This window comes from Sciurus vulgaris (assembly GCF_902686455.1).
Source record: "Sciurus vulgaris genome assembly, chromosome: 5".
Classification (NCBI taxonomy): domain Eukaryota; kingdom Metazoa; phylum Chordata; class Mammalia; order Rodentia; family Sciuridae; genus Sciurus; species Sciurus vulgaris.
In genome coordinates, this window is record NC_136465.1 from 38,216,988 (window position 1) to 38,231,511 (window position 14,524).

At 34.3% G+C, this 14,524-nt stretch overlaps 1 protein-coding gene across 5 annotated transcripts in view; it reads left to right on the forward strand.

Moving 5' to 3' along the window:
• SNX25 (sorting nexin 25) overlaps positions 1-14,524 on the forward strand; it is a 109,118-nt gene that overhangs the window by 29,150 nt on the left and 65,444 nt on the right. For all 5 annotated transcript variants that reach the window (XM_079141915.1, XM_079141914.1, XM_079141916.1 and 2 more), the window contains exons 3-5: positions 7,346-7,562; positions 12,579-12,751; positions 13,885-14,071. In XM_079141915.1, coding sequence (XP_078998041.1) covers positions 7,346-7,562; positions 12,579-12,751; positions 13,885-14,071 — 577 coding nt within the window. The remainder of the gene's footprint in view (positions 1-7,345; positions 7,563-12,578; positions 12,752-13,884; positions 14,072-14,524) is intronic.

Sequence of the window (14,524 nt, forward strand, 5' to 3'; positions counted from 1 at the left end):
TTTTGATACTTAAAATTTATTTGTTGTTGACAGTACATAATTTGGATTATTTTGCTTTAGTATATACAGGTATAGCAAATATTCTTTTTGTTTGTGAATTGCCTTTTATTTTCTTAATGGTGTCTTTGGAAGTTCAAAGGTCCAATTTACCAATCATTTTTTTCTCTTTCTGCTTTAGAGGGTTGTTTTTTTTTTTTTTTTTTTTTTTTTTTTTGGTGGAGGGGGCGGTACCAGGGATTGAACTCAGGGACACTCAAATACTGAGCCACATCCTCAGCCCTATAGTATTTTATTTAGAGACAGGGTCTCAATGAGTTGCTTAGTGCCTCACCATTGCTGAGATTGGCTTTGAACTCTTGATCCTCCTGTCTCAGCCTCCCAAGACACTGGAATTACAGGCGTGTATCACCACGCCAGGCTTATCTTTATGCTTTAGGGGTAATTTTTATTCATTGTTCTTCACATTCAGTGACCTTTTTTCCCTGTTGTCTTTAATCTGTAGTTAAGTGCATCTAGTGAATTTTTAAATTTTTTATGAGATTTCTCATGTCTAGATTTTCTATTTAGTTTTTTCTTCTTTTTTTTTCCTTCAGTTTTTGCTTCTCTCCTAGTGTTTTCCTGTCACTTATCTTGACCATTTTAATCTTTAATTCATTTGACATGTTTATAATAGCTGCTTCGAAGTCTTTATATGCTAATTCTAACATCTGAGCCATCCTGGGATTGCTACTGATTGCTTTATTTCTTGACTATGTGCCACTTTTGGGGTTTTCTTGTGTTGTTATTTTTAATCCTATGCCGAACAGCGTGAATGCTACTTTTTAAACATTCTAGATTCTTTTATTCTCCTTTGAAAAATGTTAGTTTTGGCTTAATATGCAGTTTGTTGACTGCCCACCTTGAAGATAGTTGATTTCATACATTTTGGGGAGGCTGGGTCTGTTTAGATTTTGTCCTTAGTTCAAGGTCAGTCCTTTAGTTCTAGCAGTCAGTCATCAGTCTCAGTGGGAGACAGTGGTTGAAGTTATCTGCTCAGCTATTCAACCCTCCCGTTGCTTTCCACCGCCATGTGTACACTTACATATGTATTCAGTCTTAGCAATGGGTTCCAGGATTTGTACCTAGTTATTGTGTCTCCATCCTTTTTTGTGTTTCCTGCCTCCATTTTCATCTTCTTCTGGGAACTCCTATTTTCTGTTATCTGTATCTTAAATGATAAGATATGATATGATAATACCGAATCTGGTATCTTTAATAATAATTATTATTATAGCAACAATAATAAAATATAATCATTTTGAATTCAAACTACCTTGTGCTTCAACTGTGGTTGCCTTTAGGGGAAAGTTGTATAGAAACATATCTTATCCAATACCATTACCTTCTTTCAAGGGTAGATTCCTCTCTAGTGCCTTTAAATAATCTTTGATGTTTTTTCCAGAGTTTCTAATTGTATTTTTCTATAGGAAGGTTAGTCTGATATAAGCTATTTCCAACATCTCTGAAACTGGAACTCTATCCTTAATTTAAAAAAAAAAAGTTAATGGTATAATTGTATTTTAATGTTTCCTTCATTTTTAAGGTTGAATAATATTCCGTTATGTACGTGTACCACATTTTGTTTATCCATTCTTCCAGTAATGGACAATTGTCAATTCCACCTTTTGGCTTTTTAATTTTTTAAGTCTCAGAAATTTCTCTGCACTTGTACATAGCCTTTTCTATTGGATGGTCCAGTTTGTTTTATAAGTATTTATGGGAAAAACAAAGACAGGAAAAGAGCAGTGGCCTAGGTGACAGAAATAAAAAATGCATTGTCCTTGAGCTAATTTTTGTGCAATGATTTCTTGAAAGGAAAATGTTATCCAAAGCCCTTGGGTAAGAGCTTTAGTTAATTACATTTTAGTAAGTTTTTTTTTTTTTTTTTTAACCACATTTCTTAACGTTCAGATTTCCTGTCCTTTGTTTTAAATAAAATAATTTTCAGGGAAGTTGAGCATTGTATGATGTACCAAAAAGAAAGCAGTTGAGTGCTGTTGAGTGTTGGAGTAAACTTTATCTAATTGGCAATAGTTATTAATCAACAAAAAACAAGGCAAAACTAGAATCACTGTCTAAAAATTTTGCCAGTGAAACTCATGGTGAACTAGAATCTAGAAATATATGTTGTAAAAGCTAAGCGGTTTCATAAGCATTTAGAAAATCCACAGTGATTATAATTTGCATGTCTGCAGTATTTTAATTTACATTTCTAAATCCTGATACCAATATGTTTAATTGGAATTCAGGATATTTTTAGCTAGTTTAATAGACTTAGTGTTGATAAAATTGAGAGTCTCTGTGTTTCTGAAACTTAGTACACTTCAGGCTTCGGCTATTTGAATGCAGTTTGATTTTAATTGCTCATGAAGTATTTATTTAAAAATTTCCTTTTAAAGTTAATTTCAACTAGATGATAATATTATGCCATTTTATCTTTATATTTTTACTTAATTTCTTTTGGAATATATAATTTAAAAACAGATTTGTTCAAAGAGTTGAGTAAAATATAAAGCGAATGAGCATGGGTCTCTGACTTCGACGTGTTTTACACGTGTGTACATGGATTTTTTTGTTATTCAAGTATTTCTGTTGTAGCTCGATGTAAGTCAGGGTTTGTTGGGAAGGGAGGAGTTATGGGAATGGGAAAGGCAGTAGAATGAATCGAACATAATTTTCCTATGTTCATATTTGAATGCACGACCAGTGTAACTGCATCATGGACCACTACGAGAATGGAAAGTTATCTATGTATGTATGATATGTCGAAATACACTCTACCGTCATGCATAACTAAAAAGAACAAATACATTGTTTTTAAAGAAAATCACACACCAAAAAAAGGGCTGGGGATGGCACTCAGTGGTAGAGCACCCCTGGGTTCAATCCCCAGTAATGCAAAAAAAGAAAAAAAGAAATGACAGTGGCTGCATCATTTTATATTCTTGATTAAATATAAAGGTTCCATTTTCTCCACATCCTGGCCTACACCCATTGTTCTGATTTTAGCCATCCTATTGAGTGTGAAGAAGTATCTTATCTTGGTTCTAATTTGAATTTCCCTGATGACTAATGATATGGAACATATTTTTATGCGTTTATTGACTATCGATATGTGTCTGCTTTGAAGAAATGTCTATTCATATTCTTTGCCCATTTTTAATTGGACTATTTGTCTTTTTTTATTAAGAGGTTCTTATAGTCTAGATACAAGTCCCTTATTAGACATACAATTTACAAATACTTTTCCCCACTCTGACTTGTCATTTTACTTTATCAATGGTATCCCTTGAAAATACAAATGTTTTTAGTGTTGAAGAAAAAAATGTTAGGGTTTGTCTTAAGTCTACAGATTGAATTACAAGAAGAAAGAAGCAACATGAATAATACAGGGTAAATAATATAGTTAGGCTTTGTGTAGAACAATAAGAATTATGCTACAAATGCTGGAAGTTAAATGGCATACTGGCGGAAGATGATCAGAGCACATTATTACTGCTTTGTTTCCAGTTTAAAATCTAAAAACTATATATTTAGAGGTTCTGATATAGTATAAATTAACTACATGTCTGTTTGAGAAGTCAGAACAGTTACTGTTCTATACCAAATACCCTTAAAAGTTTCTCCTTAAAATTACATTTCTTGGAAAGCAGACAGAAGATGGGGGTTAGGGGAAGGACTTCTAAAAATATTTTTGATTTACTATTAAATCTTATTAGATCTGTTGCCTAATTTTCACTAGGTTACCCTGAATTATCTCACTAATGTAAACCAGGTTATTTAATTCCATAATTACCAAGTACTTGCTGTTTGCTTGGTATAGTTTTCTGAACGTTAATTTGAAAAAAAATTTTTTTTTATACTGGGGATTGAGCCCCAGGGTGTTTTAGCACTGAGCTACATCCCAAGCCCTTTTTATTTTATTTTTAAATTTTGAGAAGGATTTCAGTTAGTTGCTGAGGGTCTCACCACATACCTGTCACAGGCCTTGATCTTGTGATCCTCCTGCCTTAACCTCGCAAGTCACTCAAAGTATAGGTGTGCACCAACACACCAGGCTAAACTGAAAATTCTTGAATCGGAAGTACAGTTATTTCTAAGATTTTATCCTTTGCAAAGCATTGAGGATGCTGACCTAGACTTTTGTCTTGTGTGACTCTGCCTGAAAGTCTTAGACATACCATCACCTTTATTATTTTTTGTGGTTGTCTTCACATTGCAATTAATGTTACATGTATATTTCAAGAGTGAATCTATTTCTGTTAGTTTTGATTGAGTCTTAATGCTTTGCTGTTCATTTTTGGTACTAGTCATCAAACCTATAGCCTTTCATGTGCTAGGTAAGCTCTGTACCACCGATCTAAATCCCTGGCCCATTAATTTATTTTTGAATTTCAGTGGTAAATATGCCTGTAAGTAAATTATCTAGGTTATGCAAAGGGCCCCAACTTGAAAATGATTGTGATAGCAGAAGATATAGGAAGGTCATTGTCCACGTGTAACAGAACTTTTAGTTTCTTTGAAACAGGTCTTAGATATGGCAAACTTGATGTAGTGATTTTTTACTAGACTGCCCTTGTGGCACAGGGGTGAACATTTGGTTCTAGAAGATACCAGCATGGGGTGAGTTGTAGCTCAGTAGTAAAGCACGTGTGAGGCTCTGGGTTCAATTCTCAGCACCACATAAAAATAAATAAATGCAATAAAGGTATTGTGTTCATCTACAACTAAAAATAATAATAAGAAAAAGATGGATATTCATTGGACAAGGAAGCTGCTTCAGATTTTTCTTATCTTTTATTTATGAGACTGACTTTGTTCTACTTATGTGTAGGACTTCAGTGTGCTGAGTGGAAAGGTGTTTGACTAACTGACAGGAGACTTGACTATCACTGCCTTCACCAAGTTATTTCACCTCTTTGAGCCTCAGTTTCCTAAAGAGATGGAACTCAATTACTGCGTAGGAACTGTAGTCTTTGTTAGCTGCCAATAAATAAAATTGTAAGATTGGTCCACTCCTGTTTTTTGCCATAATTTCTTACATTTGGGTCAGAAATTGTATCTGCTTTCTTCTTTATGGAATAGTCCAGTTGGTAATGAGATCGGACAACTTTTTACAAAATCTAGAGAACATAACAGCCACTTATTTAAATTAATATCTGGACGTCTGCATAAAAGGACTGAGAGTGTTAGGAGATGACTTCTTTGGTTTGCTTTTATTTTGCTTTTTTCATATTCAGTGGTTAATGGTGTGGATATTGATGCCACCTTATATACTGGAAGTTTCCTGTAAATATTTAAAGAATGGTTAAAGAGTAAGGCAGGATCTCTTTTTCTGTCTCTGGCATGTCTTTATTCTCAGCTAGAAGGCACAATTATCCTACTATGACTGAAGCTATGGAATCACTGTAAATTTAAACCTTTTTCTGTGCATGTAAACAAAATTCTTTTCTCTATAATGATTTTGAGCAACAAGATTTAAGATACTATTTTGTAGATTGTCATAAAGCTGAATGAAAGAAATTTGGAAATGTGAAAAGCATTGGATGGGCTTTCGTGGTTAATGTTTCAAGAAAAAAAGCTGCTCCAGAATATCAAAACAAGAATAGTGTTTCCTTGGACCTGTGGGCATTTGCAGATATGTAGAATTGTCATATTGGGTGAATACTGATCCTGAGCTCAAGGTTCTATTTGCCTTTTAGTTTTCTATGAAATATGACTCATGACGTTCCTTTTCACTTTCCCCCTCAAAAACCTACCTAAATTTATTATTTTTAAGTCTCTCAGTTGGTATATAGTGGTCAAGAAGAATAACATGAATATCAAATACAAGGTTCAAAAATTATTTGAGAATTACACATTAGTCTTTGTATGCCAGGTGTAAAATAAATCTGGTTCATAAGTTATGTTTTGTTACTGAGGATTTCTGGGGATGAAATGGTATACAAACAAGCAAAGAAAAGCAGGAGGATAAATTCATCATTTGAAATAATGCATAGTCACATCTGAAATTAAACCAAGTCATGTTTGAAAATGAAAAAAATATTTGAGAAATAAGAAGTCATTTTTTAAAAATTTATCCTGGTTCTTGAACCTGGAATAGGATTGTGTGACCAAATGTTAGTTTCTCCCTTGGGGCACTTGGAGGTGTCATAACTTAAGTCTGGTTGCATTTTATTCTTCAAAAGACATAGTTTCTTACAAAGGTCACATTGACTTTTTTTTTTTCTCTTTTGGGCTAGAGTTATACTGTCCAACATAGTAACCACTAGGCCTCTGTGTGACTGGTAAGCACCCAAAATGTGACCTGTCCAATTTGAGATTGCTGAAAATGTAAAATATACACTAGATTACAAAGCTTAGCTTGAAAAAAATAATGAAAAATATTTCATTTTTGAACACTGATTTTTAAATATTACCTATTAGAATAATGTTGTGTGAGATGAATGTTATTAAAATTAATGCCACCTTTTAACTATTTTAATGTGGTTACTAGAAAAGTTAAAATTACATACATGGGTCTCATGTTTCTATTAGTTGACACTAGTCTAGAGCTAGGGCTATCTAATTTTGAGGCATTGAATTTATTCAGAATTAAGAAAACAGATTAGATATCTTCCAGTGAAGGTGACAGGCCACATGTGCTGAGCCTAATGTGATATCTGGCACTGATATACAGGATTCATCCTGTGTTACTTGAGGTATTAGGAGACAGTAACTTAACAGGGAAAACTGAATATAAAGAATCATTACCTTATAGCATGGACTTAACTACTAAGAGGTAAAAAGAACTCTAAGGATATAGGAAGAGCAGATAATGGGAGCTGCCACTACCTCAGTGCTGAGGAAGAGCATCTTAGAATGGAGTAAATTCGTAAGAAGTGTTTTTCACCCTGGGGTGGAGGCACAGGTCTCATTAGAGTGACCATGATTGTGGTTCTATAATGAGTAAGAAGTTTGGAGCAATACCAAAAGCTGGAGGAAAATGTGTCGTCACTGTGTTAAGATGCTCTTTTATTGTTTGTTTCTTTGATTGTTTGTTCTATAAATTTTAAGTAGAGTGGAACCAAGATCAAATATTTCAAGATTAGATTCTGTAAGAAAGTCCAGGGCGTGCGTTCCATATACCCAACATACTAGTTAGTCTTTCATTTTAAAATGTCTGTCTTCCCTTGACTTCTGTTTTCTCTTTAAGTTTTAAACAATGAGTATTAAACAGTGGGTGGCCCATTTGCAGTAGAAATGCTTTATTGCTTTTTCTTCTTTTATCTGAGTTTTCCTCACTGCTTTTGTTTATTCCTGGTAGTGTTCGACTACAGTTACAGAGATTACATTCTCTCCTGGTATGGAAATCTCAGCAGAGATGAGGGGCAGCTTTACCATCTGCTCTCAGAAGACTTTTGGGAAATTGCCAGACAGCTGCGACACAGATTGAGTCACGTGGATGTGGTTAAAGTTGTCTGCAATGATGTTGTAAAAACTTTACTCACTCATTTCTGTGACCTGAAAGCTGCTAATACCAGGTAACTGATAACATGAACAACCCATTCCCCCTTTTCACATTAAAAGATTTTTTTTCTAATTGAATAATAAAATCAAGGCAATATTATAGAATATTCTGCCTCCTTTTGGCACTTGAGTTGAAAATGCAAATGTTTCAAGGGGGGATAATTATAGTGTTCCGATAGAATAGATTTGGGGGTGATTTTCTAATAGGTGTATTTAATTTTGTAAATAACTTAAATAGTGAAATGAATTTCACTGAGCCAGCATCATGATAAACTTCCTTATAGAATTATAAGTACTAAGAATAGAAAAACTTAAATATAATATTTTATAATGTGATCAGTATCAATGAGTTTACAAATTTTGGAAAAATGTAAATATTGTTCAGGTTTTTTTTTGTGACTCCTATGTTAAGAGCTAAATTGCATCAAAATGTCTTGAAAACTGATTTTAAAGGAACTTAAATTTGGAGCTGTGGTCTCTAATTAGAGAATTTGTTTCATTGTGAAAAAACTAATATATAGGTTTATTAGCCCCTTGTGTTATTACATTGAAAAGATCTGTCTGTACCTATTGGATAAGAAGTAGAGAACCTGCCCATGAAAGAAGACTTCAACAAAACCATTTCTGTGCATATTATAAATTCTTATTTTCTCCAATTTACTGATAGGATTTGAATTTGTATCTTACTTAAATTTATGTCTTACTCTTGAATAAGTGCAAGGATAATGCCTTATAGCACTTCTAACTTGTTTATAAATATGAAATGAGTAGTGTTCTGTCTGCTTGGGTATGGACTTATTTGGAGTAGGAACGGAACTACCTGTAGTTTCTATGGCCTCATCTCACTTTCAGGAAGGAGACTGCGTATTGAAAGTACACGAGGGAATGAGTCAGCATCAGCATCTTATGGGGCAGGTGGTAACTCATATTCTCTTCTCAGAAGCTCTGTTTAATGTCATCAGAAATAGTCCCTCTTCTATCCTGTGATGTTGCACAGGGAACTAGTTGCTAAATGTGGTTGTGCCGCAGGTCTTCATTTTCAAGTTCCAGAGCAATTACATGTCCACTCTTTTCCAGTTTGCTGCCCCTGTGTTTTGCAAACTTTAACTATAAAGCATAGTGTGAAATACATTTTAAATTGTGGCACACTTTTATAAAAGGGTTCTTTTATTACCTGTGATAACTTTGGTGTCATTTATTCTAAACACTTTTTTAAAATGCCATTTCAGATCAATTCCGTTTTATTGTGCTACTTCTTGGTCACGACCTGTGGTCTGAAAAACATTACCATAGAGAAATGGCTCTCAGAGTTTTTGGGCTCAGAATTTTTCGACAATCTTAAAAGCTATGAAGAACCTTTTATGTGGGTCATTTCTAATGGCCTGCTGGAGCCAACTGGTACTGGCATGCAAGAGCTGATTGTGCACATCTCTTCCCGACTCTGAGTTCAGTGAAGTCCTATTGTTGACTTGGAATCAACTGTTTACACGGTGGGATGAGCAACTGCTTTAAATCACAATTTTTTTTTTCCCCCCTGGAGAACCAGTTTTTAAACATTTACCAGCACCACTCAATATTTACCACATTAGATATTAAAACCAAGAAGTTTTTAAAGTGCATACAGTACACTTTCCATTCATTATCAAAATGATGATGTCATTACACATCACTCATCCTCTGGAAAACTCCTGCACACTTGGAGAATATGAGTGAAAAAGAGAAATGCATTTCTGTATTACTTTGAATATAATTTTGATGTCCTATAATTTTGTTTTGAATATAACCCCCCTGAAAGGGATCTTGGGACATGTGGAAGTCTCTGGATCAACCTTGAAAGCCATTGTTTGTAGTGAAGGTAACTTTCAATAGGTGGGTCATGTTCACTGATAAGGGAAATGAGAGAAACTGGACTCTTGGGTCATGCCCCTAGAATGTCAGTGGCTTCCACCTCTCTTTTTGAAGTGTTCATCAGTCTCTTGGAGCACCTGCTATATAGTATCCACTACATAATTCTGCCTGACAGATATTGTCAAAGACTTCTTTGAATTCAGTGGAAGCACGTTTTAAAGTAATTAAATCGTAGTCTAACAGAGGACAGTATTTTAAATCAATGTTTATGCCACTTAGAAGAATGCTGGATATGAGTTTAGGACAAGGGCAAGCGTTTCAAGACAGTGTTTTTATGATTATCTGTTTTCAACATGAGAATATATTTTTCACTGAAATATTTACCAACTTCTGAAATTACTGTTTTTGGAGATAATATAAAAATAGTTATGGGTAAAGCATCAAAGAGATAATTCCAGATTAAAAACTGTCGCTTCAAACCTCTAGTTTTCTTATGTCAAGGGTAGATTTTCTAGGCTATTCCTAGAAGCTCTACTTGATGATAAAAAATGAAGACTAAAGAACAAAACAAAAAAACTACCACTATTCTTAGAGTTATGGGCAGTAGAAAAAGTGCCAGTAAGTCATTGGTGTTTGTATATAAATGATTGTGTTCTGGAGAACTAACATTATCTGTTTATCATCTTATACAAACCACACAGTGAGACTGGCAGACAGTGACCCCAGGATTGATGATTATAGCTGTATCTAGCTGTCTCAGGTAAACAACTCCTGTAGAATCTTCACTGGTGTGCATATCTCCTGTTGGCTACAAAATAACTTTGGTAGCTTGGGGAGCACCTAATCAAATTGTGCACTGTCAGACAAAAGAATAATAAATTACATTAATACAACAACACATCCTCTGGTTGACTGTTAGGCAATTGTATGAAGGCAGCTTTCCGGTCATCCCGTGTTTACTTCCAGCCTGTCATTCTATTGGCTGCTTTAGGCCAATCCAGATCACTTTTGGGTCTTGCCTCTGCTTCCTTTTCCTTGGTCCCATCTGTCTTGTTTCAGCAAGTTTCAGGAAAATCTAAAAATGATTGCTTTTATACCATTAATTCAACAGCATCTTTAATTTCATGGTCTCCTTACAATCTGTGTTTTCTTCGCAAATCAGGTACTGGCATGTTGTTTGAGGAAAAATGTTATTATATATAAATGTTTTTCATATATTTCCATATGTTTTCCTTTTTTATTGCTGATGTTTTTTCCCTTTCCCGTTAGCAATCTCTGTGGTGTCATATAAAGAGTTAACTTGAGAGTATGGAACATGAGAGTTATTTCTACCATTTATCACCTCTGTGACTTTAATCCCTTAACCCTTTGGATCTTAGTTTTTCTCATCCATAAAATGGTGATGATGAAATATTTCTTAATGCGGAAGGGAGAATTAAGCAATATTGTACATACAAAACTTACAAAAGGTTAATATTCTTTTGCCCATTCAGAGAATGAGAACCCAGAAATAAGTAGCATGACCTGCAGCAAACACACAATCAATCCACACCGATAGGAGGAGGAAGCTGCAAAGATTAATGCTGCAATCTACCCAAAGGCTAACTGGACATTTCCTAGCCTAGACATTACCCTCACATAGTCACATCTCATAATCATTTCTTGGCTTCTAATACTACGTTGGATGTTCACTTACTAGGGAGCATCACAGGAATGTCCTCCTTGCAGAGAGACTAGGGAGATCTTTGAGGAACATTTTTCCATAGATCAAGCTTATTTGATCAACCCTCTGGCCTTTGGCTGACTCAAGAAAATTTTTCCCTAACTCCTTAGGAGGGAGTGGAATTTGTGACCTTCTGAGGACCAATCCCCTTTTATTATTGCCTTTCATTGGTATGGACAAGTAATGGTGTACACTTTGAGAGGGATTTTGATGCTATTTAAATAAGCTTCTGTTATAAAAGTGTATTTTCTTTTGGCCAGCCTCCTTGAATAAATATTCAAATATAGGTTTCAAAGCAAAGAATTACCTTTAAAAGGGCTTGATGTGGCAAAGGAGTAGCATCTTAATCTTATATTGAAATATCAAGTCTAGCTGTCAGCATAACTAGAGTTTAAAATAGTTGAAAATGCCATTTTTAAAAGTCAGCATACATTAGTGTATGCATAAAGGCTCACTCCTAGAATTTCTTTTTGTATTGTTGGCTTTGTACATTAGGATAGACTTCCGCTTGATTGTTGTAGAAGACAAAGAGAAAATCATTCTTTTTTTTAGCATGTGTACTCTAGAAACCAGTCTAAATGAAGTCACAGTTAATTCCCAAGAGACTTTGGTCATAAAGGCCCCAACATACATTTTCATATATGTTTGATTCCCTGTATAGTTCCTCGAAAGTTTCTCTCCTGCCGTTTAGGGTTTTTTTCTCTCTCAGTTTTGGCCACTATACATTATTATAAAAATCTTTTACACTTTACCTGTTATTTAGAAGATACTAAAAAAATTAGCATCCCAGTCTTGCTTAAATTGCTGTCAAGATACTATGGAAAAAAGCATAGAAAGTTATTTCTACTCCTCTTCACTAAGATCCTCCAGGTTAATGGTCCAGAGATGGACTCAGTGCTGACAGGGAAGTCCACATCCAAGGTTAGAAAGTGCTTGGAAACCTCACAGAAGGCAATTGCCATCATATTTTATAGTATCAAATATGAACCTTTTACTCACTAGAAACACCTGTAGACTTTTTATCTTATGGTCTCCCACTCAAGAAAACTAGCTAGTAACCCCAGTTTTTGCTTTTTTTTTTATTTTTGAAAAATAAAGCTAAAGATCACATTTAAGTAGACATCTAGAAGATTTTAAAATAATATAATTAAAGAAATATACCTTTTTGAATTGTTGCTATGATATGAGGGTTACCTGTAAACTTTGATGGTATTTCTGGTAGTTATCATTAATTTTGAAATCCCAGAAGGCCATATATTTGCATTTATCACAGCCCATGTTTTCCAGATTAGTCTGAGATTAAGGAAGTTACCGATTATTGGTATTGTCAAGGAGGTGACAGAGTTATAACCAATGTGTTGCCCATTTGAAAAACTTTTTAACTTAATGGTACATAATTGAACTGTTTCTGGAATTTCTTTGCTTCCTTTTCACTTTCTTCATTTACTTGTTCTTTTAGACATGAAGAACAACCGAGGCCTTTTGTGTTGCATGCGTGCTTAAGGAACTCAGATGATGAAGTAAGATTTCTACAAACATGTTCTCGGGTTCTGGTGTTCTGTCTCCTCCCATCAAAGGATGTCCAGTCTCTCAGCTTACGTATAATGCTCGCAGAAATTCTCACTACAAAAGGTAGACTTACAAAATTAGTTTACTATTATGATATGTATGTAAACTAATGTGCCATATTCTGGGATTACACTTTGTTTAACACCTGTGTGAACCTCATGTACTGTGGAACATATGGGAAGTAAAGTAGTATTTTAGAAATTTGAAGCTTTATTGTCATTCAGAGAGCATTTGACCATACATGATACACAAATTTTTATATAACATATTGCCAAGTGCACAGTTCATTTCTGCTGTATTTTGACAAGAAAACTAGTCCTTTTGCTCTCCACAGGAAAGCATTCATTTGGGATAGCTTTTGAGTTGTCCAGGCCAACAGCATATACATTGTAAGATTAATTGACAATGCCTACATATAGGTTGTGAACATGGAATAAACAAAAATGGTACTGTGCCACAATACAATGTGACTACTAGATAAAAGTTAACTATATCCAGAGAAGTGCTTAGCAAGGATAAGAAAAATGAAAGAAAATATGACCTAAAAGAAACTCTCCCTGTCTCAGAATCTCAAACAAATTAGGAGAGAAACACTGATTGAATATCTCATTTATGTCAGGATAAGCCAGCTGTGCCCATCAACTGATATAAACAACTACAGAAAAAAGGGGAACTTTTTAATCTACAGTAAGTGGGATAGATTTTTGATAGTGTTATTGATTTTTTAATAACTTCCTTCATGAGGTCTGCTTTGACCAGTTGGGAGAAGACTTTCATCTTTTGACAGACTAAAGTGGTCAAAACAAAAATGAATAAGCCTTATAAAAGAAATATAAGAAAATAAAGCAGTGTACTTAATTTTAATAGCTTTGTTAGCAACTTGGGTTCCAGATGACTTCTTTCATTTACATTTCACTCATTTATTAAAATGACCACTTGATTGTATATATATATATATGGTAACATATCAGAGGGACAAGCAATCTTGAGTATGTGTGTGTGTGTGTGTGTGTACATGCTTGCATATGTACACACAAATGCCTACATGCATGTGCCTTTTTATATATTTGAGCTGTTTATAATTTCCCTTAATTGTTTGAAAAATGTTTCTCAAATGTAATTTCAATTTGTGATATGAAAACAATTCCCTTAGAAAAATATCTTTTTTCCATAGTGTTTTCTTCTTATTCCCACAGTCTTGAAGCCAATAGTGGAGTTATTGAGTAATCCAGATTACATTAACCAAATGCTGCTTGCACAGTTGGAGTACAGAGAACAAATGAATGAACATCACAAGAGAGCCTACACCTATGCTCCCTCTTATGAAGAGTTCATCAAGCTTATCAATGGCAACTCTGATGTAGAGTTCCTAAAGCAGCTAAGGTATTTGGTCTTTAATTATAGCACAATACCTACTAGTTTTCATCTCTTTCCTAAGTAGGTATATATGCATATACATATATATGCATATGTATATAATATGTATATTATATATGTATATATTTGTCAGAGAAGCAGAAATAAATAAAGTCCATAAATTTCACCATTAACAATGGTAAAATTAAATTAACCAGCTTCTTAACAGTGGAATTAGAATTAGGTTTTTCAAATAATTAGGTTGTAATAGATTGAAAGTTCTTCACTTGTTAGGAATTCCTTATTAGCCACTCAGATGCCAGCCTCAGAAAAGCATTTGAAGGAAATGATGTGCTTTTTAATTACAATGTAGAAAGAACACTTTTGGTTGTCATTTTTCTGGGAAATAGAGACTCAGGTCTAGGAATAAGGGGTTCTTGACTAATTATTTTGAGAAATCACATTGGAAAATATCCAGAG